Source organism: Ixodes scapularis, unplaced genomic scaffold (assembly GCF_016920785.2).
Source record: "Ixodes scapularis isolate PalLabHiFi unplaced genomic scaffold, ASM1692078v2 PGA_scaffold7__128_contigs__length_106722199, whole genome shotgun sequence".
NCBI lineage: Eukaryota > Metazoa > Arthropoda > Arachnida > Ixodida > Ixodidae > Ixodes > Ixodes scapularis.
This window is the reverse complement of record NW_024609882.1, coordinates 37,375,968-37,402,558: the sequence shown is the minus strand read 5'-3', so window position 1 is coordinate 37,402,558 and position 26,591 is coordinate 37,375,968. Positions and strand designations below refer to the sequence as shown.

General features: G+C 45.7%; 1 protein-coding gene across 1 annotated transcript in view; it reads right to left on the bottom strand.

Annotated features, from left to right (window-relative positions):
- Positions 1-26,591, bottom strand: part of LOC120838375 — a 205,381-nt gene that overhangs the window by 2,379 nt on the left and 176,411 nt on the right. Inside the window, exons 13-28 of the mRNA XM_042286456.1 lie at positions 26,258-26,383; positions 20,044-20,166; positions 18,624-18,740; positions 17,118-17,241; positions 15,922-16,079; positions 12,689-12,863; positions 11,590-11,864; positions 10,227-10,375; positions 8,194-9,448; positions 7,990-8,100; positions 7,758-7,872; positions 7,177-7,293; positions 7,044-7,090; positions 5,729-5,915; positions 2,779-3,032; positions 443-582 (exon numbers count right to left, since the gene is read on the bottom strand). Coding sequence (XP_042142390.1) covers positions 443-582; positions 2,779-3,032; positions 5,729-5,915; positions 7,044-7,090; positions 7,177-7,293; positions 7,758-7,872; positions 7,990-8,100; positions 8,194-9,448; positions 10,227-10,375; positions 11,590-11,864; positions 12,689-12,863; positions 15,922-16,079; positions 17,118-17,241; positions 18,624-18,740; positions 20,044-20,166; positions 26,258-26,383 — 3,473 coding nt within the window. The remainder of the gene's footprint in view (positions 1-442; positions 583-2,778; positions 3,033-5,728; positions 5,916-7,043; positions 7,091-7,176; positions 7,294-7,757; positions 7,873-7,989; positions 8,101-8,193; positions 9,449-10,226; positions 10,376-11,589; positions 11,865-12,688; positions 12,864-15,921; positions 16,080-17,117; positions 17,242-18,623; positions 18,741-20,043; positions 20,167-26,257; positions 26,384-26,591) is intronic.

The window sequence follows — 26,591 nt, the reverse complement described above, 5'->3', positions numbered from 1 at the left end:
TGGCATCTAGTCGGTTTCCAACAATCTTTTCTAGGGAGATAATGTAGAAACGAGAGTAACGGATTGGTTGTGTAATTCGTTCTGCTACGGTGACGTAAAATTCTGAGATAGCTTTGGTTGGTCGGTCGGTTGTGAGAATCGGGAAGATACTTTTCAAGGCTGCGGTTAGTAACCCCTTTCAATGTATTTCGATCCATGCAGGCTTTTCTTTCAAAGATGACAAGAAATCCACCAATGAAGGAGATGAGACTAAAGAAATTTAGAAAAGAACAGACAACTTTCTTTCATATCTTGCCACAAAAACATACCAAACAAAGCAAAGATAATTCCTATCTTTTCGAGAAACTCGTCCAAAAGCGTAGAGTGGTTTCAGTAAGATCAGCACTTTATCAAAGACGCAGACTGTCGCCACGGAAACAACGTGGGAGTGTGTTTGTCTTACCTGGCACAGCGCATTTTCCTTCTCCGAGAAACTTGCACAAGCGCTGCCGTCCCCGGTACGCAGTCCCGTGGCGTTGCTGTCCTCACACACTGACCACGGGACGACGGATACAGGCATAAAGCTCAGGTGGTTTGTGTGATCTGCAGCATGAAACGGAAGGAAGGATAATCTGAGGAGGTAATTGGTTCAAAATGTTTCTTTTCTAAAATAACTGTGCTCGAGTTTATTCACCCTTCGACGGTCGAGTGTTTTTAGCCCCTAACATGTTTTCCATTGGTTGTGTTTTGTTTTCTAAGGAATAGTATAAATAAGGGTCGATGCTCAGGTCTTTTTTTCTGAAATTATCCAGTAGGAGGAAATACAGCGGTTGTAAGCTGCTTAGGTTTCAAAGCATCAAATAAAACCTTTCGTCCATTCCATCTCATTTCGGTACATCCAGTACCGCGACGTTCCAGAGGTTTCAGATTCCTAAACGGAGGTACTTCACAGCACTTTGTCGGATACTTATAATCTCAAAAAGCGCAGGAAGCCAGAGCGGCCGGTATCTGAAGTGAGCTTCACGTGCAAGGAGCACGTAATTTAAAAAAGACTATAAATAGCCCAGCAAAGCAAAGCACTGTGCGAATATAATGTTTATACTAGTTCGCCAAAGACGTAACAAATGTAGCAACACCTTAAGGTGCGCGCAATTTTGCGTAGTAAGCAGTCGCATTCAAATGTGTAATCCTTGCCATACATGTGCGGTGACAACTGTCAAAGGGTTAAGCTCGTACAATTAGTATATACCAAACAGCACCTCTAAAACTCTACTGATTGGAATAAGGCTTTGCCTGTTCAGGTTAAAAACCGGTCTTGTCTCTCTCGGTCCTACTTGGTAGCAAGTGTGTGAGCGGCGCTTAATGGCCAGGCAAAGTGCAAACGACGTTTAATGGCCAGGCAAAGTGCAAACTCCACGATATCTTTGTCACCTTCAAAAATATTTTGCCACAGTGCGTGGCCAGTGCTTAAAACATGCTTGCCCCTCACGAAGCTTCACGACTTGAGGTTTCCACAACTTTTAGATATCAACATGCTCATTTTCCGAACACAGATCAACATCTCCGTCACCTGTAATATGCTCCTGCCCTGACCGCTTCAAATTTGTAGGCAAATAAATTATTTTTAACGCACTGACCAACAACAGCGAGCAGGCGCACGGGTAATCCTGGAGAACCTACCACCGTCCCTTTTGTCATCTTGGAACTACCGCCCCGCCATCTATAGGGTGTTGGAGTTGTGAATAGTCGGTGACCGGCAACGTTACTAGAACACTCAGTTGGGAAACTCGAGCTTGAAACCTGGGCCGCTGGTGTCCACTAAGACCATCTAAGCATGATAACAGCATCACCCTTTAGCAACGAGTTGAAACATGAAAGTTGCTTTATATTGCTACTGCTTGAGTCAGTGAATGTTCCCAGAATACTGAAAACTCCTAGGCTAGAGGTGCCAAGATGGCGGCTCAATCTTTTTTTTTTTTTTTGCTGTGGTCACCATGAGCTTTTAGAAAGCATGGTTTTGCATAAAAACAAACAAAAAAAACTTTGTATGAACTTTTATTGAAGAGTAGTACAAAATAACAGGTGCATGGTGTTTTCTAAGATCTTTAGTTTACAAGGTTTTGCGGCACAGTTGATACTGTTTTTTCTACAACTATGTCTCACTGGTGATTTCAGGTAGCGCGTTCCGACCTCAGCGCGTCGTAATCTTGATAGTAATTTGCGGCACATCCGCTGGAAAGATATCCCTGAAACGCCTTCCACCGTATATGTTTCGGCGCCAAGATGGCCGAATAAAGCGAAAATAGAACAGTTACAGCAAACATTATTGAATGCGATACTTCCGAGCCAATACAAGCAGCCATGCATTTCCCGGAGTGGCTGCTGCGGGAGAAATGGCAGCGTTGCGAACGCCATAAGCTTGTTTCTCGAGTAGGGATCAGCGTCACTTTTTCAGAGCAGGCTCTATTGCAGCTTCCCAACTGAGTTGTTCTAGTAATGTTGGTGACAGCTTAAGAGTTCAGGGGAAGCTCCTTCCACCCTTTTCCATTTAAGCGGAGGAAATGCTGGAGAGGAGGTTGCCTCCTCTCCAGTGTTCGCTCCGCTAAAGTGGAAAGGGGTGGGAGGAGTTTTTTCTGATTTCTTAACCTGTGACGGACTGTCCTTGACAAAGGTCGGTCGATTAGGCATGACGGTTTGTTAGTTTGTGGTCAGTTCCCACTCATCCTTATTGCGCGACGTTGCAATCTCTTTGGCTGTACAGCGACAGTGAAATGATGACAGAAGATGGCCTGCACCAACCTGACTGGTTGCGGGGCCAGCCTGCCGTGACGCACAGATGTCCTTGCTCGGGTTTTTTTTCGGAGAGACAAATCGCCTCGATGCCATCCCCTAGTTCCAGCGTGCTTTGAACTCTTACAAGGGCCAGGTCTGTGGCGTTGGACACGGGGCTGGGTAAAACGGCGCCGATGGAGTAGTTGAACGACGCGTAAGGGTCCTTTCCAGCCGGTCGCTGTAGCGTGAGGACCCAGGAGCTTGCCTCGCTTCCACGAGTGCTGAAACAAGGAGTTGGCCACGTCAGACTTGAAGTTGCGAAGTTGGGTGCTAAACAAAAGGTCCGCAAACTTTTTTTTTTGATTTTGAGGAACAACAATCTTTCTCGATTGACAGATGACTAACCCCTCTTGGTTTTGGCACTGATGCGACACAATAGAGCAGAAGCCTACAGACGCTGTAAACAATGATGCACAAACTACGGAGTGTTTGGCACGTAACCACACATTGGTGGATGGCTCGGATATTCTCAAAAGGTGCACAAACCAGAGGAACACTTCACTTGGGGGCGGGAGCTTGATGAATGTTTCAAGGGTACTCTGGGGAACTCCTCGGTTTCTAGGAACCGAGTCTGAAAAGCCATGTGCTACGGTCCAGCTGTGAAGTGCACATTGCATCTGTGATCGGCATACTAATTCGCAACACTTTGAACAAGTTCCGGACAAGAAGCTCGATGTTTGAGACGTAACATTTTAACTTTGTGGTGCGTGGTTGCCGAGAAAAATGTACAAAACCAACAAGACAATGCGACTGGGGACCTGTATGGATTGTACTCAGTACCCAGTTTGGATCACATTTAATGCGAGGCAGGACACGTTAAAGTATTCAACTCCTGAAATAAATCTTTTAGCATACACCTCTCTTGTGCGCCCAGTACTAGAATACAGAAATATATCCTGATTCCCACATACGCAGAAGAATAAAAGTATTATAGAAAGTGTCCAAGGAAAGGCAACCAGATTTGTTTACCACAAATACAGTCGCTTCGATTCACCAACAGAACTACTAAAGAAAGCTGTTTTATTGACCATCGTTGATTGTGCAAGACTCAGTCGACTGAAATTTATGTTCCTCCTTTTAAACGACGCATTTGAAATAGATGAAAACAAGTATGTTAAAGGGCAACTCCGATCCATACTTTCGATTTTGGGATTACTGTTTTTAGTTCAGTCAGCATCCCTGAATTGCAAGGTGCAATTTTTTTCTCGTTAGTGTGCGTAGTTTTAAAGATATCGACGCCTGAAATTTTTGTTTGGGGCGCGGCCAACAAAACCGAAACTAGCCGCTAGAGGCCCCGGCAACACTGGAAATCAGCCGCTATGTGAACGTGACGTCAAGATCGTTCTCGTTCAACGAGTACGCAGGCCGAGCGCCACCTACCTCTATTGCACTAGCCGTCTAAAGATAGGAGGTAAGCTGATTTTGTTATAATTCTGTATATCTGGTAGTTATCGAGCATATGTAGCAGGAGTTAGTGCGTACAATCAAAAGCTAGCGACTGGAAAACCCGTGAACTCGTACGGTGCCGTACTCTGCGGTCACCGCCGTGCGTGTGCTATGCGGTACTCGTCGTTGTATACCCAAAAGCTAGCGACTGGAAAACAAGTGAACACGTTCGGTGCCGTACTCGGCGGCTGTCGCCGTGTGTGTGGTCTTCCGTACTCGTCGCTAGGCCTAAATTGTCATCTGGGCTCCGTGGATGGAGCGGCGTTGCTTTACGCCGCGCTGCCAGTGACGTACATTACTGGGGGCCCTCTCGCTTTCGCGCTGCGGGTCAGTCCCAGACACGAAGGTTTGAGGCTCTCCGGTGCGGGCCGCGGCGCCCGAACACACGTGTGCTGGGCTGTACACGACTGTTTTTTCGTTCTTTTTTCCTCAGGCGCGTAAAAGCCGAAGTCCAAAGTCCACTCGTCGAACAGCGTTCACCCACACCTTCTCCAATTTCCGGTCCGTCGGACACTTGTGAAAAAGCACCTCCGTGTTGCGCAGCGGGTTGTTTGAGCAGCGCACAGCGCTACAAGTTGCACTCGGCATCTTTCGAGGAACAGCTGGGCAGTCTTGGGCGCACCGAGTTGCTCGCTAAAACAAGTCTTAAAGTCCTCACAAGCAAATAAACAAAAGGCTATGCCAAAGCTACACGGGCTGCAGATAAAAGCAACGGCTAAACGCGCCAATCACAAGCCGAAGTAGCGGTGGTTGCGGCTCAAAGAAGCGCACTCCGCGCAACGCCCGAACCGGAGGAAAAAAAGAGAATGATACGGACGTCACGGCCCAATGTTGCTTTAGCGATCGGCAACCCGCTGGCCACCCGCTAAGGAGCAGCGGCTCGCGGCGGGTCGCACTTTTGTTATCGGCATTAGTTGAGAATCCGGCGTCCTACGGGCGTAATATTTTGGCTGGGGTCGTATTTTGTGTCACTACAGCGATACCAGTAATTTATTTCATTTTGAGTTTTGGCCGGAGTTGCCCTTTAAGCGATCGGAAGCGAGAGCCACTAGACATAAACATAGCGACACACTCGTCGAGTATTCCCTCAATACCAACAGTTTTAAACACCCATTTTTTCCTGCAGCTATAAGAGACTGGAATAGTTTAGATAGGCACTTTTTTAGTTGTACAAGTGTTGAATTGTTTAGTGATGCAGTTGAAAAACAACTACTTTGTCAATTTATGAATTGATGTGTTTTTTTTTCTGCTACAAGAATGACGCAATATTTTGATGTTCCGTTTCTATTGATATTTGCCTCTTGATGTATATTTGTTTTTCCCCAATACCTGCAAAAATCACAATGGGATTGGCAGTATTTTGAAATAAATAAATAAATAAATATTTCTTTTATACGGCGTTGAAATGGCCAATCAAACATTCCAGTGCGGCGTCTGATCCAGCTGAAAATTGTGCAAGTTGCTGCAGTACCTTCTGGACATGCATGACCACGAAGTCAGGAGCCAATGAGGCGAGAGGACGCTGGCGATGCACTGCCCGTCGTTCGACGTCAAGAGGCCTATCGCCGGCCACCGTTTCTCTCCGGCGTGGATGACCGTGCCGTTTGCCGTGTTGGACGTGGACGCATTTCTGTCCGCGGAGTCCCAGGAACCGCATTCTGGAAATTAAAATAGCCAAGCCAGATGTTAGTCTGAACGTAAAGTTCCTGGACGTCGCAGTACTGGAATCTGGAGCACAAGTCGTCTGCTTCTTGCGCAGAAGTTGCGGTGACAACAGAACGATGCCGAGCTCAGATTGGGTAGAAGGTAGACCCTAATGCTAGATGCCTCGAGTTCTACCCACTATTATTTTCAATCAGCCAATAAGAGCTCGGCATTCAGCCATCATCGCAACCCCTGTGCAAGAAGCAGACGAACTTGCGCTCCGCATATGAATGTGCTCTGCAAATAGTTGCTTTCTTCTTTCCATCTTTATACTACATAACTTAGTTCCACTTTAGATCCTTACTTGCTTGCTCCCATACTTAATGTGTTTTACACGCAACAAATGTCCCTTTATATATAAAAATAAAGGAGTAAAGTGATCTTTGAGCCTATTTAAGGAGCCGTTGAATTCATAGATGCACTTAAATAATTCATAGATGCATTAACTGAATCCAGCATTTTCATATGTTGTCATGTCGCCCCAAGATCTGTAATCTGATGTTTTGAATTAGCGGACACGTGGATGTCATAACCTTCCCCAGTCTAGTCTTGCAACTGACATTTGATTTGAAACCGCATGGAGTTTCATTGTTGTTATTGAAAATGATGAAGTTTGGTCTTCAGGGTAAGGAACTACAAAAAAAGGTGTGACGTACACCTAAGCACTTCTTATGAGTTGTGAATGCGAAAGCATGAACGTCGTTCTTGCGCGCGTCCTCGTGAAGTTGTCGCGCCTCGCTGACATTGGCCTTGCCACCGGAATCGGCTGCACGAAGCGGCTGGCGCGCTTGGGCGGTTGTGCCACCTCCCAGGCGCGCCAGCCGGCTCCTTTTGCTGGCATGCGGGCACGCAGCGCCGTGGAGTGGCGCTGATTGAAACTGACGTGCGGTGGCCTCCTTCGGCTCATTTACTTTCCATTTTGCATGGCTTTTTGCGCGGCTTCGAAGCTGGGATGCCTCGGACTGTGGCTTCACGAATTTATCTGCCGTTTGGCGCGGCTGATGACGTCAGCTCGCTCCATGTTACAGTTAATGCTTTCGCATTAATAAATGAGAATCGCGGTGACAAACGGCAATACTTACGGAATTCCATGCACTTGACCACGACTTTGGTAACACACGTTCCGTTCCTGTCGCAGAGTACAAAAACGTATGGTTAGTCAAAGGACAAATGAGCTTCATAGAACAAAGTTACAACTGAAGTGAGCTGTCATACTTGGGCTTCAGAAAATGAAGTAGCCTGTGGTTCTGTTCATCAATGAGGGTGCCATCATATGTCAAAGACGTCTCGTATGGTGAGTCCAAAGCAATAATGGTTGTCTCAGATGCCCTGCTGCAAGTGAAAAAGGTGCGCCCCTTTATAATGGTGCTGCTATGAGACTATGAGGAAAAATAATAGTCGGTCTATTTACATTCGTTAGTTATTTTTCTTGGAGGGTATTTAGCAAATTGAGTTAAAGTAAAATAGTATGCTCAGCATGCTCGTTTTTGCATCCAAAAACATTTTGTAGGGTAGAAGGTTGATTTACAAAGCGTTAGGTAATAAAGGACAGGACTGTGATAGTGCAATTAATGCAAAAGTGCAAGCGAGCTGGACAAGAATATGATAATATAATCCCTGGAAAAGGGGAACAAGTGGGACAAAGGACAAACACAAATCTCCAAACGCAGCTAAGTGACTGCCGAGCTACTGAAAAAATCTGACTGGTCTTGGTATCAAACCAGGGACCTCTCCGTTTCCAGCACAGGACTGTACTTGGCATAAAACTCGCACTCAAGTGCAGCGAAGGAACTCACCCATAGCCAGCCTCTTGGCAGACAAAGTCGCTGAAAGTATCATTCCAAGCTTCACCACAGATGGGGGTCCAATCCCCTCCGCGGATTCTCGCTCGAGTTTCCTCGTCGAGACGAACTGCAAATGGGATTTTTCAAGGTGAGGTTCGGTCGACACGAGATCATTCTTCCGACCCTGTATGAACGCAGTGCAAGAAAGAATGACGCTTAAAAAGATGGGAAATTTTGAACTCACTGCAACTGGTCTCGTCGCTGGCATCGACGCAATCGTACGAGCCGTCGCAAACAAGCGTTTTTTCTATACAACGTTTATCGTATTTGCATTCGAAGCCCATGCACTCTGTGCCTAAAAGTAAAGGAAGAGAAAACAAGCAAAGTATGACTTCGAGGCTTTTGGGGCCAGATTTCTCAAAAAAGGAATTGGAAGACAATGGTTTACCATTAGAACTTCGGCGAGGCTCTAGAAACACTGTGTCATTCACCGTCATTTCTGTGGTGGCTGCAGGCTGCAAGGTGGACGAGAAGGGTGTAGTTTCTTGGAATGGCACGGGAGTGGTTGCAGACGGTGTAGCCCCCAACGTTTCCGTAGAGTTGATTTTTCCCTCCGATTCGTCGTCCGAGCGTGCCTTCTCGAGCGTTGTTGTTGCTTCGGTGGCTTCAGTTGTAGCGGGAGCCAAAGTAGAGCTTTCATTCACTGCCCTCATTTCGCTCGTTACGTTGCTGGGTAAAGCAGCGAGCAGTTTTACGGTCGTCGCAGGTGTCATAGTTGTGCTCGAACTTTCTCCGTTCGTTGTCGTCGAAGTTGGAATGGATGTTGCCGTCGAAGATGGAACGGACGTTGTTTCTTCCGCGTCATTTCGTTCGTGCGACGCGAGCACCATTTCGCTGCGATTGGTCACGATGCTGTCGGCTATCATGTGCTCGAGCCGGCCTAAAGTGGCATTGCCAGCTTGGGCACCATTTGTTTGAGTGGTGACGTTAACGTCCACCACCGTCATGTTAACGTCCACCACCGTCATGTTAACATCCACGACTGTTGTATTAACGTCCACGGCTGTCACGCCGACATCCACGCTTGCGTCCGAATCCATCAGCCTCGGCGATCCGATGCTCTCCGTCGAAGTTTCCGTCGTCGATGGAACGCTGACCGTCGTCGACTCTGACAGGTCGATTTCTCTAAGTGCTGCGTCAAGGCCGAGGGTCGCTGCCGCCGCCGCTGCCGTCGTCGTTTCGACGTCGCTTTCTGTTGCGTTGTAGACGGCCGAAGCATTTGTAGCGTTCGGTCCGGAAACGAACTCCGAGATCTTGTAGACCTCCGAGACGGTCTCGTTGACGTCCGTAAAGTTGCCGCCGAAGATGTTCTCGTGCGAGTACAGGGCTGCTGCGACGGCTGACGATGCATTGCGGTCCGAACCCAGCACCTTGTCGGGTTCGTAGGACCGAAGCTCGGCCGTCGCATTGCTGCTGTCGTCGCCTTGCGGGAATTCGACCAGCGTGTAGAGCAGCGGGTCATGGGTCACGTTGTACGACTTGAGTCCCGTGACGTTGTCAATAAAATCGCGCATCTCGAAGATGTTGGAGAACACCGACGGATGCTTGCGGTAGGTGCCACAATGCCGCTGGTAGCTTAGGATGCCTGCCAGACGCCAGATGTTGTTGGGAGACAGGCACATGAGAGGAGCTCCAATGTCGCTCTGAAATGGACGAACAGTGGAGACATTTTGAGCGAGACACAAGTGTGCTTTCATCAGCAACTAAGGTGTACAAATACACTTCCTCGTGACACTGTTGACGAAGTTGGAGCCTAGTGAGTGAGATGTTGTACTACCTTTCTCCGACTCACCACCGTTTCGGCAGATTTTCTCACGTTTTGTAGACCTGTTCAAGCTGATTCAATTTGCTCACAATTTTCAGCTCTCCCCGCTACTCTACCCTTTTACTCGAAACTTCAAGCCCTTAAATATTAAAAAGCCTCTAAAAAGAAAAAAAAAAACATTCTTTTTTTTTTTTTTTCTTTTTTAACGGTCTGGTTGCATGTAAAAAAAATAAATTTTATGAGAAAAAAAAAAAGTTTTTAGAGCAATATAGACGGCGCGAGACACGATTTAGCTGGCAGTCACCTCCTTTCCACTTGTTTTCTTTCACGGAATTTCGGGCGTGTGGAGGAGAGGTGGAGTGGCTTTGCCTTCGCGACCGAGATAGTCATTCCGGAATGACCAGTGACGTCATGGACTTCGCACGCAAAATTTCAAATAAATCTCCCGCCGTCAATACTGCTCTAAAAAAAAAAAAAATTAGTTTGCCTAAAATTTATTTTTGACTTGCATGTCCCAATCAGACTGTTTAAAAGAAAACTTATTTTTTTTCTTTTCGGGGGCTTTTTAAAGCATGCAATTTTTCTCATCTTTTGTAATTTATTGCAGATTCTGCCAATCCTTCGTTCTTGGATTCAGAGAAAGTGCCACAGCTTACATCACACAGCTGACGCTTCATCTTGCGTCCGTCGCCGCAGATCATCTGCTGGCTCACATCCTCTTTATAGTGTTCATCGTTGTTGCAGGTCGCCAGTTCATTGATCACCACGGGCAGGTGAATGATGGATTGTGCCTTCATGAAGGGAACTGGAACGAGAGCAGGTCACAGGAAAAGATCTTTATAAACTGTAAGAAGACTGCTAGTCCGACCCTCCGTGGCCTATCCAGTTACAGAAGAAAGCATGACATTAAGAACCTTGACAGTCTTCAGTCCAAGCTCGGCCAGGCCGGCTCAATGCATGCTGCATGCCCCTTTAAGGATCTGAAGCCGACTTCGATAGGTTGTGGGCTACCATGGCGAGCACTTGTGGCTAAAAATGGTGTCTGGAACACGTCTCTGACTGGCGTGTTTATGGCGTCCTCATCTGTAATTTCTTGATTTCCGCCCGATGACATCACACTTGCGTCACAATGTCGCCTGTAACCGTCCTGGCGGTAGAGCTGCGGATGCGGCATGTGCCTGTTCTGCTCTGGGTTGCCCTACAGCTTGACGTTTTAGGAAAGCCTCAGCAGCCAGGAGTTGGGATGCATGATCAGAGTAGCTCTAGCATTCACTCATCCTCTATGCCGGAGCTTCTAAGAGCAAGAGCCGGGATGACGGGGATGCAATTTGTTGCTACTTCGGGGCACTTTGGATGCGTGGGCGGGATTTTGCGCTAAACACGCCTGTCAGAGATGCATTCCGAGGCCTGATTTTTGTCACCGCGAGGGTGAGTATTTGATCTGGTGTCTCTCTTGCAAAGCAAGTGAGCTAAGATATCATTCACAGATGGTTCGCCTGTTGACGCGGCGAAGGAATTGGGTTTGTGTGCTACGAAGCGTTTTTCACAGGCAAACACTGCACGTCCTTCACTCCCCAACTCTCCCCCGGAAAAAGTGCATAGTCTGCTACGAACCGAGTGCTGTGGCAAAGCGAGATCGGACGCGGGCCGAAATTGTGACCGTCGGCTATCTTATTTCGGCAGCAATAGACAACCCGTCCTTTCTCTGAGAACACCAAGTTGTTTCACTGCCTTACACGAACCGACACCAATCGACGGGCGAAGAATCACTCGGGACAAGAGCACGAGAGGCCGCTAGACCTCTCTCACCATTGGAAAGTTGGTGAGGAGTTCCCACCAAAACACCGTTCGACCGTGGACTCGCGAACAAGTCAAAGGTTTCCAACTGGTCAATAACACATGCCAAGCAGACAGTTTCAAAGCCCCATCCAGTTGGCAGCCAAGAAAGCCCTCGCCTGGAACCAATGTTGACCCTACGCACTGCACCCAAGCCGAACCGTCCCGCGCCTAGCGACTCACCGCGCGGCCGGCCATCGCCAAAGCTGCCGACGAAGCAGGTGACGCCCGGACGGACTACGTCGTCCGGCAGACAGGCGGCTGCCGTGTGGCTTGCAAAGGCCAGCGGGTCCTTCAGCCGGACGAGCGCCAGGTCGTAGTCCGGGAGGGTCTTGGAGCGGAACTGGGAGAAGTGTGGGTGGAGCACCACACTCTTCACCGGATGCCTCTCGGTGGTGTTGTACATTTTGGCAAATCCGGCCTGCGCGTACAGCAGGGAGGCGTTCTGGGGAAGCTGCCTGTGTGGTGTTCCCCAAAGGGAAAAAAAAGAGGGAAGCGGCAGAGGAAAGGGGGTGAAGGAAAGAGCATTATTTTTCGAGCGTGGAGAGGGCCGGGTGCACACTCCAACATGTGGTCGCTTCATCACAATTGACTCAAAGAAGCCAGCGTTGAATGCGGAACATTGTTGCAAGAGTTAGCAGCGCAAACGGGTACGTTCTTCCGCGCCGGTAGTTTCGACGGGTGCTTTTGAGTTTGGCAAAGAATAGGGCGATGCATACTGATCAGAAGATGTCGTGTTTAGGCTACCTGTGTCGTGCTCTTTGCGTTTGTCACGACGGCACGAGGTGAAACGACAACTTGCCCTGACAGAGAATGAACTTGAATTGTACGTCCTAACAAAAAACGCCAGGTCCCTCGGGGTTGCAAGATCGTATCCGAGAAAACACCGATCTTATTATAGATAACCAAACAATTACGAAGAGAGATTTAATCCACCAACTTGTTTACTCCCACAGACATACATTGTGCTAATTGCATCAGACTTCAAATCAAGTCAAAGCTATTGCAGATACAATTTTATTCTCAAGTACGATAGTAGTTTTGCAAGTCAGATTTGTTACGTGGCTATTTATCGTGCGGCAAGGGGCCAGTCCACCTTGCGATGCCGTCTCATGTCACCCCACGATTGGTGATGACACGGAGGCACATTAGTCCAATGCCCACTGTCATCGAAACCCGCAAGGTGCAGATTTTGGTCCAGACACAGCCAACTTGCAATGCATTGGCATTGTTGGCGACTGCGCTAATCACACCAAGACGTGCTCAGACAAAAAAAACTCACTGGAGGCAGTGTGCAGTCGTGAGCAGCCACAAAGGACTGACGATCTCTGCATGGCACGCAAAGTCCGAGCCTTCTCCATAGATGAGAGCAAGGTACGGCCAGACCTCGCTGTGCGACGACTGGGCCGTGGCCTCGCGTTCAATCCGGAACAGCACCTCCGTTTGGTTTTCGCACTCTGGAAATCGAGCCAAAAGAAAACCGTGCACACCAACCATCAGTAGAAAGCTAAGGCATTCCACACATTGGAACCTCCACGTGTTAAAGCCAAACCAACAAGGAGGCGAGCTGGTATGCGGATCGCAAGTTCTTGCTTCCTTTGCAGGGGCTGTGGTGACGTCGCAACGTCGAGCTCCGATTGAAGAAGAGTGGGTAGACCTCAAGGCAGCTTGCTTTGAGGTTTTGAGGTCTCTCCTTTAATCAGAGCCAGTTGGTGCCCAACGTTGCGACGTCACTGCAACCCCCCCCGCAAGGGAAGCGGACAAACTTGCGCTCCGCATAGGTTTGTGACAGATGCCCAAGAACTGAGGGAGTGAATGAACAAGTAACACTGAAGTCTCGTCAAGCACAACTGCAAGTCTACTGGAACATTGCTGAAATACTACCGTAAAATACCGAGCATGAGCCCAGGTCACGGTAAGTGCCTACCCCTGTTTCAGATGAGCCCACCTAGCTAATTGAGGGGCTCTTCCTCGTCAGCCGCTTCTCTAAGCACCCCGGTGCAAAGTGGTGGAGCCCACCCTATCGGTGCCTTTTCTGCAGTTTTGTTCTTGGATCTAAGCAGTGCCGATCCCTTAGCTTTTTAGAGGTTATCTCTTAAATTTGGGGCGGGCATTTGCTCTGCATTTTACATTGCAAGTTAAAGCAGCGGTGTGACGGTTTTCACTCACAATAAATATCACCCAGGGTTAATCCTCGATGATCGTAACCTGGAAGATGAGTTAGTTTGTTTTCTATGCACAGTGGTAGTCACAGAGAAGGTTAGAGAAAAACAGCGATGCAGGCAGACACGACCGGTCGACCATTCACGTCGCATTTTTATGTTTAAACAAATCTGAAATGTTACTCTGGACCAAAACAATTGTTTTTTTCTCAAGTTACTGCATCTTGTATGTGAAATAAAAATTGTGACTGTATCTCGATGGCGTTGCAAGTGCGAGATGCTTGGGCTTTTGCATTGTGGCAGAGAAATGCTATTCTAAAACTCTCTTGCGTAGAATGCGCTAACACAAGCGCTAAATTTAGCGCTAGCATGCGCTGAAATTACGTACGTCACTCTAAAACTCTCGTGCTTACAACACCACCAAGATAAAGCCAGAATTTTTATTTCACACACAAAATGCTGTAACTTAAGCAACAACAACTTTTTGGGTAGAGAGTAACATTTTAGATTTGTTTAAACATGAGGATGCAACACAAGCGATCGACCGGACGTGTCTGCTTGTGTCGCATTGACAAGAGAGGTCTCGTGCACTGTTCTTCGCGCACCGTACCTTCACCAAAAAATGCTCGCGCGTCGCAAGCATCAAGTTGCCAACGTTTGCTGCCCACCTTACTGGGTTTTCCAAACCGAGTGCAATGCCGTCCCGTATTAAAAACCGCAGTGGTAAGGATGCCGCCGATGTAGTCGTGCTCACGTTGCCACCAAAGCGGCTGCAGCCATGAAACCATGGTCATGGGAGCCGCCATTTTTTAACTGTGCTCGTCTTGGCTTTAGCCAGCTTCTCATCATGTATCCTTCTTGGAGAAGTGCAAAGACTCTTTGCGTACGCACAGAATTTCCAAGAAATAGCGTACGCTAAAATAGTGCACTCAAAGCGCAAAATGTGGTTGGCATTTGGAGCATGCCCAGCGGCAACAACGCTATTCTTTGGGTATGCAAAGCTTTATCGTGCGCTATTCTAAAACTTCTTATTAAAAAACACATGCAAAGGAAAAAAAAATTATTTTTTTTAAACAGCTTAGATGGGAAAAGGATGTCATTAAACAATATGACAACGAAGAAAAAAAATTTTAAGAGCTATATTTACAGCGCTATACGAATTTGCAGTCGACGCCCGCCAGCGCCGCGGAAAAGCGGCCCTTATTTATCACGTGACTGGCCCTTATTTATCACGTGGTGCTTGCACTCTTTCGGAAGCTTCATATAGCGTCTAAAAGTAACTTATTCATCTTTGTTAGAAGTATAACAAATAACTAAGATTAATAGGTAACTTTTGGAGCCCAAAGGAAACTCCTGAAAAAGCGCAAGCAGACGTGATAGACCTTTGCGCCGGTCAGACGACGGCGGCGGTGCCCCGAAGCAGACAAACTTGTGCGGCGGCGGCGACGGCAGCGTGGAGAAACGCGTTGAAGCAGCGTTCGCACAATGCTCAGCGTGCGGCGGCAGCGTGACTTTCCGGCGGCGGCAACGCAGCGCGGCGGCGCGGGGGCCTACCACGTGACTAGCGGCGGCTCCCGCGGGTGCCAACTACAAATTTGTGTAGCGCTGTAAATATAGCTCTAAAAATTTTTTTTATTCGTTGTAAAATCATTTTATGACATCCTTTTTCCATCTAAGCTCTTTAAAAAAAAGTTTTTTTTCATTTGCATGTGTTCTTTAACTCACCGTAAAATAATGGGGAAGCGCTTACCCCACTATCACTGAAAACTGGGTTATTCTAAACATGGGCACTTGTCTGATCAAATCAGTAAAAACCAAGATGGCGGGCAATAAAGAGCTTTGAAGGCAGGGTGAACGGAATCGGAGAAAGCACATTTATTTTCAAGCCATATCCCCGTCGTTGCCATGGGCAGTCTCGTGGCCGCCGCAACGGGGTGAATATTTTCGACCGATGCCGGCGCTTTTAAAGGGATAGGCGCTTAATGTACAATTTGCAGAATTCCCAAGTTTACAACGCGGGCGCTTCCGCGGTATTCTGCAGTACATCGGCGCCGTACTGGCAGTCCACTGCATGTGACCCTGACTTTTCCTGTATATTCGCACAGTACAGCACGAACCGAGTGCTGAGGCAGCACCGACAGTAGCTCCGATGCACAGCTGACCTTTCATTTTCTCGCCGCTCGCAGATTCGATGCGCGAACCGGACTTGACCAAAGCAAAGCCAACATTGCCTTGTCTCCATCTCGCCCATCCTCGTTTAATCTAGCCTGGGCTTAATTAACACAACCTAAGGAGATGCAAACGAGGGTGCTTTCACGTTTCACGTTTCACTCGGAAACGTGTGCCAACTTACCGAAGTGATGGCACTTGACGGAAAAGGCTCCGTCGTTGCACGACTCCAAGGAGACGACTCCCCCGCTCCAGGTGTCGCCTTCTGTTCCCGACGATATCCAAGACGCCCACGCCGTCGTGTTCGCATCGACTCTCATCACGTCGGTCGAAACTGCGTGGCTGGGAAAACGGGAAAGTGGTCAGCCGGTGCAGACGGGCAGCGGTCATCTGACGAAAACTGGTTCGGCCATGCCCATTTGTGGTGTACTTACTGGATCGCTGGTTTGCGTGTAAGAGACAGAACCAAAATGCTTTAGGTATATGCTTGAAAAGTAGCTACTATAGCTATGAATTAAAAAAACACTGCACCTAGGAAAAAAAAAGTTTTTCCGCCTGGTTAGGACAGGTGCGTTTTAAAATAAATGTTCAAAGAAAGAAATACACTTTTTTCCCCAATGTTTATGCTACAAAACAAATTTTTCGATTTGTGGGTGAAACCGAAATTGTACCGCTGTAGGATGATGATGATAGCCTTTGTACCCAACTATGGTAATGTGCCCACTGAGGTCCAACGAACTCGGACTGTACACCACTTGGCTACAAATGCTATCATCATCATCCCACAGGGGTGCAATTTCGGTTTCGCCCACAAATCGCAAAATTCATATTGTAACAAAAATATTAGGCAAAAAATTTTTTTTTTCTAGGTTTAGTGTTTTTTTTTTTAAGAGCATGCGATGCTAAAAGACTCGAATGCCAGAGAACATGGACGAAATTATGAACGGAACGGGCGGGACGTGGCATTACCTTCGACTGAATATTCTTAACACTGTAGTCTGTCGCAGCTTAAAAATAGCAGGACAAAGAACTCCAATGTTTCCCTTTTAGAAGAGAGGAGGTGGATGAGGAGGAGGAAACAACCAATCGCAGTGCAGAGAGGGCATTGTTAGAGGGGCATTTCTTCTCCTTATATTTGCAACATGCTATAGTACGGAAGATCTGCTTTTCATCCCAGGAATCAGATTCAGACAAAGTTAAGTAGCCGATCAATGGGTATGCCCGAGAACAAGGTTCTGTTTTGAACCCTGGCACCCAGACTGTAATGAGCCAAAAGTTACGGCGGGTTTCGAGAACATACTGGGGTAAACAACTCCAGCAACCAAAATTGTGATAAGCCGGAAGTTAAGGTAAATGTGTTTCTAGCAGTTTTGCGCTCACCTGTACCCCATCTCCTGGCAGATTTGATGACCGTCGTGAAGTGTGGCGTTGTCGGCGCACATCAGTACCCACGAGTTTGTGCTTCCGTCGAGCACGTGGACAACGCCGTTGGTGTCCACTTTTACTAAAAACAGGAAAAAAGAATGGCTCACTATAAGAGTGTAATATGCTCAACAGTAGCGATATCCTGAGAAGGTGCACCTCAGAGTGAAAAAACCTGCATGAAGAAAGAGGTTGGCCAACTCGCGATGTACGGCACACAATAACAATAGGCAGAACCGAGTAATATAGTTTTAATCGGCATCATCAAAGATAAGGACAGACTCAGATATCAACCATACTAAATGCAAAGATTGAGCTAACAGGAGCACACAACAACTTGCACATCTTACGCCAAAGATGCACAAGCATATTTTACACACGCAAAGGAAACAGTAAACACTTGAGTCGAAGCACCTCTGAATTTGTCGTTCCTTCAGGCATAGAAAATTGTTCTGATGCAATTTATCAGAAGTGCCAGTATTGTTCATATTTGGGTGGTTATAACTTGTGCACATGGGCCCCTGCTTACCTGCCTAGCCTTGCAAGCTACCCAGAATACCTTGACATTTTCTAATAAAGCGTATTATTGCTATTATTTTTTCTCCTTAAGATTTTTGTATTTCTGCAAATGTTTATGCGGAGAGCAATCGTTTGCTTCTTGCGCAGGAGTTGCAATGACGTCAGAACGACGCCGAGCTCTTATGGGCTGATTGAAAAAAATAGTAGGTACATCTCAATGCTAGGTGCTTTGAGGTCTACCCACTATTATTTCTATCAGCCAATAAGAGCTCGGCGTTGCTCTGATGTCACCGCAACTCTTGCACAAGAAGCAGACGATCCGCTCTCCGCATTGCGGATTTCTGTCGCATGCTGTGGTTGAGGGCTGTGATCGTGTCGGATGTTTACACGTCTCTTTTAGTTACCTCCCCTTCCATTCTTCTATTATAAATAAGCAATTTTCACTGGAGTTTCCAAGAAACTCCATTGTGAGCTACACTTCAGTGCAAGGTTAACACGCAAGGATGTTACAATGGACCTTTTTCGAGTAATGAGCGCCGTCCGGGGAGTTGTCTGCGAACTACAAATGAAGAGCAGCCCAACATGCCTCGGCCCTTCGGAAAACATTGACATTCTGGTGTTGTATCGGTTTTCAGTGCTTTTTATATTTCATATACTATTGATACAAAACAAGGCATCAAAATAGACTAAATACGCACAAAGATAGATGCTGACTATGTTGGTCGTGTGAAACGGTGCCCTGCGAAAATGGCGACAGCGGGAAGGTAGGCCTAGAGATAGAGTGTACTGGAAAAAGGTCCATTATGCTCAGTCGCCGTGCCAATTCGAAATGTGCCAGATTCGCAGCAACTGTACGACTTCTGTTCCCGCAGATACCCTCAAGACATCATAATGTCCTTTAAATGTGCCGTGAACATCCATAGTGTTGGGGGGAAATGCAATTACCGCATCCGCGCTCGTCGCTTCCATCGGCACAATCCAGAACGCCGTTGCAGCGTACAGGTCCGGAGGCCTTCGACACGCAGTATCCGTTCATGCACTGGAACTGGGTTTCATCGCAGGCTGGAAAAAATATATTGCCATCACCACTACAGCTGGTCACAGAAGAGTTTGTGTGAACAGCGTTTGCTAGATCATGCGTCGCCATGTTCCACTTGAAGCTTCAATGCTGCTGCATGTTGAGCTATGTATCGAATAATTGCATACAAATGAGATTAAGAACTAAGAATGAATTACATAGTAGGTTCTTAAAAAGAAACTACTATACAAAAACCACAGTAAGAACTATACTGTTTTCAGAATTACCTGATAATTGAGAACACCATCACATATCATGACAGGTGTGTTTAAACTTAATGACAGATCAGAATCTGGGCAGGGGGGACTAAAACAAGGTATCTAAATTAAGGTGGTTACGCTGGTAATGGATGAAAGAGTATAGAAAGCCTGCAATCCAATATACCGGGTGTTTTAGCAAAGGCTTTTAAAATCCCTAGAAAGAGGGTGGCTGAAAAAAAAACAAAAAAAAACTCCTTTCTGTAACAAACTGCCAGCCACGGCGGATGTTATGGAGTGCAAAAAGAACACTAATTAGTTAACTAATTAACTCAAATTTACTAATTGACATTTTTAATTAGTGAAAATAAACATATGGTTCTAATGAGAAACTTGTTAACTAACATCAAAAGCGTTTCTTGGTTTTGGTACCTTATTGGAGCGCATCTTTGCGCCCGTGGACCTGCTCCCCAGTGGCCGAGACGTGAAGCCACCGCCTCACGTCCCTCGTAGGATGGAGAAGTATGGCGGCGCACATGCGTTGCGTTTCTCTACCACTGGGGTGCAACACCACGGGCGCAAAGATGCACTCCGACAAGGTATTGAAACCTCGAAAAACATCCAACTTGAGCGTTTCTTTGGAATGCCGTAAAATGCTGCTGCTGCCTTGTACCTTTCTAAAATGAGTTGATTCAGTGGTCTTTGATTATGCTTAGCAAGTTATTTTATTGGACACAAGTTTATTTCCACTAACTTCAAAAGGTAGTCAGTAAAATGTAGTTAATTATTTAGCTAATTAGTAGTATGTTTTTAGCAATTCCTGGCATCCACCGTGACTGGAAGTTCCTTCCCGGAAAGAGTTTCTTTTTTTTGTCAATCACCCGATTTTTAGAGATCTTTGAAAGCCTTTGCTGGAACACCCGGTATAAAGTGATTACACCCTATAGTTGCAGTAAAATTTTGTCCTGAAATAATGGCACTACACACCTCACTATTAAACCTGCGAAAAAGTTTAGCTCTCCATATGTCGAATTGATTGTGGTGAGAATATGACGAAAACGACAGAGAACGCTGTGAGGGGAAAACTCACTGCAGTTGACTTCGTCCTCCCCATCTTTGCAATCCGGATGTCCGTCGCACCTCAGTGCCGACGAGATGCACAGCTTGTCACCGCAATAGAACTTGTTGGACTGCTCGCAGAGTGTCTTGTCCACTGGAACGCACGGAACATTGACCAAGCATCAGCAATCTCGCGCGGAGAGATTCATACCTAGTAATCTAATTCTTAGTATCTATAACTTAAAACAACAACCAAGGTTGCTGGGAGATGGCAAGATCCACCCATCATTTTTGTCACAGAGACATCCACTGTATGTAGAAGGACCGAAAGTGCAATAATTTGTTTGTTGTGAATCGTGAATCGAATGAGCTGGTGTGACATACCCTAACTCGTCTGCTAACAGGCAGTTGATTGGCAGCGCACTACGTTTTTTTATTTTTTTTTTATTTTCAGACCTTTGAAACAACCCAAAGTAATATATGGGCGATTTAATCTCAAATTGTGCAAGAAAAAATGATGGGTCCTCAACAAATTCTTGAAAAAGTTGGTGGAAAATGTGACTAGAACAAAACTGCAATTTAGAACTACCGATTTTTTTTTTTTTTTGAGCTTTGAAGGGGCAGAAGGTAGGGTTTGCGATTTTTGCATTTCTCACTACCGTAAAATCCCGTAAGGACGCCCACCCAAAATGAAGATAAATTGGGAGAAAACATGGGGTGGCCTATCTTTGAAAATGCAACAGCAAAAATTTTTAAGAAAAAAAAAAACAAAAAACGGCGATAAGACACTGGGCTGTTCGCTACGAACCACATAAATCGGGAACTGATGCCGCGGGTTGTTGACGCGGCAAATCTGCGTTTTATTATGTGATAAACAACGCGGTAATTTGCTACGACTTCCCATGTCATAGTAAAAGGGGTTGCGGACGCAGCAGATTCGCTTTAGTGTTTGCACGATTCTAACGCGCCCCCGATCCTAACGCGAAAGCAGATTTAGCTTTCAGATATCCAAAAAGTAAACTGCGGCCGATTCTACTGCACAGGTAAAATAATGAAGATTGAACACATACCTCATAGAAGGATTTTATGAAACGAACGCCAAACACAAAAATAAATGCCGTGCACTAGTCGCCGTGCCGACGATGGTTCTTCGCTGTCTACAAAGGTGATACCTGCTCTCGTCTGAAGCGTTTGAAGTGTCGCGCTTCTTGCGCAGGTACAGGTGCCCGCACGTCGCCTTTGAATGGGTCGTCGTCCAAACAATACTTTGCGAGCCCGTCGGGTCGCTGGGATTGCGAGGCCACGTAGTGGTACTCCGTTATTATCTTTCCCGCCAGCGTGACAGCCTTTCGTGTAAATAAAACCTCTAGTTGTTTTTTTCCACCTTAAAACGGCGGACACGAGTCCGAAGACGGGAGAAACGCGCGCGACACGAAAACCAAAATGGCTAACGTAAACAAACGGTTACGATGGTGATGGGGCTAGCCACCTTATACCGAGTATTACGTTTTTCTCGAGTTTCGGTTTTCTGTTCGATTGTACCGCGCATGTAGTTTTGGGCACCGATTTTGGCTAAAAAATGTGCGCGTTAGAATCGTGCAAACACAGTACACGGTGGGAATGTCACGCGGGAACCTGCCGCGAACTCGCATGTTACGGGAACCAACGCCGCAAATCGCGGATGCAGCAGATTTGCGTTTCACGGTGCAACAAACATTCGGGACAACTCTTATCCGACGGGAATCGACATCGCGTGCGCACATCGCGGACAAAAAACGCAGGAACCCACTACGAACGCGCATGCCACGGGAACAACTACTATGGATCGAGGACGCAGCAGACTCGCATTTTACGACATATTACAAAACAGCGCAAAAAAGACGGGACACAAAGTAGAAAGGCACAGGACATACGCTGGACAGCGTATGTCTTCTGTCCTTCTTCCACTTTGTGTCCCGTCTTTTTTCCCTTGTTTTGTAATATGTCGTTTAACCAACCAGCCCAGCAAGCTATGCTGTTACAGTCGCATTTTACGATGCAATAAACACGCGGGATCAACTTGCACGTCACATGAACCAATATCGCGTGCGCAGTTCACGGACAAAAACCCGTGAACCCGCTATAAACTCCCCTGTTAGACGTGCCGGTTCCGCAGATCGCGCAGTTGATATGATTACCGTAGGACGTCGCGTGGTGTCCGACGGGAATAGGGGGTGGGCGATATTTCGGAATTTTTATGTTTTAGATATATAGCCAGAAAAACGGGATGGGCGATCTCACAGGAGAGGGCGCCCTTGCGGGATTTTACGTAGTGACACATTTTGGAGTCTCGCAACGTTTAGATTATCCTTTTCACAACAGTGATAACCTTTTTTTACTGTTTTAAAGGGATACTTCAACGAAATTTGAAATATTACCGTCGTGTTCAAAAATAGGTTGAATATGATCCACAATATCCGTAAATGACAATCGCACGTTTGTATTTTGATCCTGGTGGCTGTATTTTTCGTTATAAACGGCCCACTCTGGCAAGCGCTCGGAGAAGGCCCAGCTTAGAGCACGTGACATCCAACGCAATCGTGACGTAGGTCGTCTCAAGACGAGCAAAGCTACGGCGAGGCTGACGTCGAGAGGATGGCCTAGTCGTTCCAGCCACCGAAGCGGCTGCTTTTGTACGAATTTTGAGTGACGGGTTAATCTTCTATAATCTTCTAGGGGGACAATAGCGACTTCTGCGACACACAAAAGGGATTCTCGGGAAGAGGGGAGTTCCTCCTTCCCCCCTTCGCTCGTCGTGGCCGGAGACGAGACAACCTCCGTCACTAGCTGTCAAGGTTCCTAGACGAGCATTACAAACGAGGCGTTAGCGACATCCACCAGGTGCTCTTTGCTAACCGTTTAATTCGTTTTAAAATTCCTTTTCGAGACTTTTTTTAACAAGATATTGGTATGTTCCATGTGATACTGCTCTTTTGAACACATCTAGACCAAAAAATGAGCGCCGAAATTTCGTTGTAGTATCCCTTTAATACCCTACATAGAAGGGTTGAAGGTTACTAGAAGCGTTCTTTTTATTTTATTTTATAAAATAAAGATTCTCGAATTTTGCACCTTTGACAAACATGGGCCACGTATGATACGAGCTAGCTTTGTACGTACAATTATTTAAGGCAAAAGTGTGAGGTCTTGGGGTCGGGCGTGGGTCCTGAACGGCTTGAAGCGAAGAGGCGGGGCAACTTATAAAATAGAAGTACATTTAATAAGAATGAAACACAATAACTGCCACTAAGGTGCGTACGATGCACGCCGTAACACTCAAGCTGACCGAAGGCACCGCGCGAGCACCGGAAGACTGGCTCGAGCTGCGGGGGCCCTTGCTAGTGGCTAGGCTTGGTCATTGGGACAAAAGACGCCGGCAGGTGCCTTCTGTCCTAATGAACCATTTCCAAAAAGAGGTGGTTTCACTCTATGGGTTTCACCCTGGAATCACTGCCAATGAAGGAAAACAAATAAATCGAAGTAGCTTTGTGGGAATCTAGCGAACTGCTAAAAGAAACAAATGGGAAATAAGGGATTTTGCAATGAGCTCAGAAAGTGCGTAACAAAGTACTTCCGTTATTAATCCATCCGGCATGCTCAGCGGCTTGCGATAAGCCCAGAAAAGTCGCATCTCAAGGCTCGTACCATCGTACTGCATTCTGATATTGCGAAAAACTGGAGCGTCGTTCTTCCGCGAGCGGTACAATGCTTTCATTGGAAGAACCAAATGGTGTCTATCTTCAGCTCCGCCGCTACAACGGAGCGCGAAATCTACAGCTTTGGAGTTGTCAGCGACGACATCGTCCACAATACTGCACACGCAATGAGCGCTCTGTGCACAGTTGAAGAGTGGCTGGAAGAAAACATTTCGATATTTACAAAACGTGTCCACATCTCCGACGGAGAGGCTAGTCAGTTAATTATAGGTTTCAAATGTACGAGATGCCGAAGAGACAAGAGGGGATCAAATTGATTTTTTTTTTAAGCTACGGGACAAGTCCAAAGTGTGTGTAATGGCTTGGCGAGAGCCCTCAAGCACCAAGCCTCCTTGCACAACCTCAGCTCGCCAGAAATGGGAACTGTTGGAAGTGCTGATGATTTTTCTCAAGTAGTGGCCCTGAAAGTGCCTGGAATTGTACTCTTCAAAAGTGAATTAGCATGCCTCGCCCAATACCGTAACGCAGTAAAAAAAGAATGGAATTTTTTTAGCCTTGTGAAAGACACTCAATCCTGCCACTTGTGGATGAATGCTCAAAGTAGAGACGTGTCTTTCAGGGTTGTCATAAATGTGATAAAAACAATAAAAGCGAATCCTCAGGAGTAATGTTAACCTCATATAAAAACACTTTTTCTTTTATCACCATAAACATTACAGTGAGCTTATAATACTAAAAATGCTATGTGTTGTTATGCATTTCCCCCGTTTATCTGTATCCTTTGTTATTGCCTGAAGTAAAAAGAAAGTCAAGAAGTTTTAAATGAGCATCACCAGGATACGTGAAAATGCGGCCGCACGAGACGCAATTTTGCACTTCGTTCACTAGGTTTCTGAAAATAATTTCTCTCACCCCTTCATCGCTTGACATAGAGGATTGTGAAACTTAGTTTTTATGCTTGTTAAATAAAAATACATTTCAATAAGTTTAAAGAAAAGTTGTGAATCTTAAGATTTTATAAGTGAATTGGATATGTGCATGTACTTTTTTTTAAATTATAACATAGTCATTCCTAATTTTTACTAAATGGTACATGAGGTATATTATAAATATTATGGTCACGTTACAAGCATATATATATAATAATTACGTAAAAGATTTAGTCACGGCCCATATCTTTTCAACTTTGAATGGAGGTAAAAATATGTCTTCTTTTACAAACGCAGTGCTTAATATGACGAAACCATATATGTCAAAAAATGGTATTGCATAAATAAATAATATAACATATAAATATATAAAAACTAAAAATGTATATTTTTTTTTTAAATGACGAATTTTGTATTTTTAGCATTTATTCTCAAGTTTACAGCGTTGTTTCTTCCATATAAACTATACCTAAATACACGATAGCATACTTTTTAAATTGGCTTAGATACAAGCTTTCATTTGATATGTTTCTTACGCCTCAAATAATTGTACATTGAAAGCTAGCTTGATTCAAACTTGGCCTATTATTGTCAAAGGTGCAAGATTTACAAATCGTTATTTTATAAAATAAAAAAGAAAACACACTTCTCGAGAACTTGAACCAATACGAAGCCTTAAAAACAGTAAAAAAATGTTATAATTCTTGTGAAAAAAAGAATCTAAAAAGTTTCGAGGCTCCAAATGGTGTCACTCGTGAAAACTGCAAAAATGGCAAGACGCAGCTCTGCACTTTCGAAGCCCAAAACTCGAAAACAAGAAACCGTTCGCAGTTATAATTTGAAGCTTTGTTTTAATCACACATTTTCCACCAACATCTTTTTTTTTCTTTTCAGAATTTTTTGAGGATTCATTTCTTTTTGTACGATTTGAGATGAAATCACCCATATACAACTAAAATGTTAAATGAAGCACAACATCATGTTGGTTTAACATTCTTGAGATCTGTGCTAAAGCGGACTATGATTGGCAAACGTAAAATCAACGAGGGACAAGCACAAAACACAACCATCCCCACTATGTTTTGAAGCTGTCTCATTTGCATTGAACAAGCTTACGTTTCAGCAGTATGCCGTAAAATACTGAGCATCCGCTCATTCCACAATGAGCAGCCACCCCCCAAACTTCGTAACATTCGAACGCTACACTAAGGGCAAATCGTTACACATTGTTGACCTAAGGAGCTTCCATCCCCCAGTTTTACATGGTTATCTCCAGACGTTGCTTGCTCAGTATTTTACGGTAGTAGTTACATCGCCTGAAATGTGCTCCGATTTACTCTTACATATTCAAAACTTTGGAATGCAAGCCTAATCTATGAACATTTAAAATATTTACATAATATATATATAATAAATTAAACAATTATGTTAGCGTCCTTTTGATAATGTTTCTAGCGTTTCCCACCTTTAATTTACTGCCGACCATGCCCTATCTCTCTGCCTCTCTCTCTTTATCTGTTAGTATATGTGCAAATAGACGACATATTTGATTCTATTGGCCTTGGCCTGCAGAGTCAAACAAATACAAATATAGTTTCAATTTTGTGACAGGTACACTCACCACAGCCACTTTCATCGCTGCGGTCTCTGCAATTGTAGATTCCGTCACAGAGACTCAGGGGCTTGATGCAGGCACTGCTGTCCGGGCACATGACTTCGAGGTCAGTACACTGGGTGTCTACAATCACTGCAATAATGAAAAGTGATTTAAAAGTTTAGTCTCGGGGGACCTGTATATTCAAAATTCAATTAACTAAAAAAAAATTAAAAAAGTGTGGTGGAATCAATATAAGAAGGTTGTTGGAGTCTGTTCAAAGTCTAAGATGAAGAGCCGGCTATCGGGGCCGACACCACGTCTAAAATGTGATTAGTAGTGTTCCACTGGTCGGTGATCA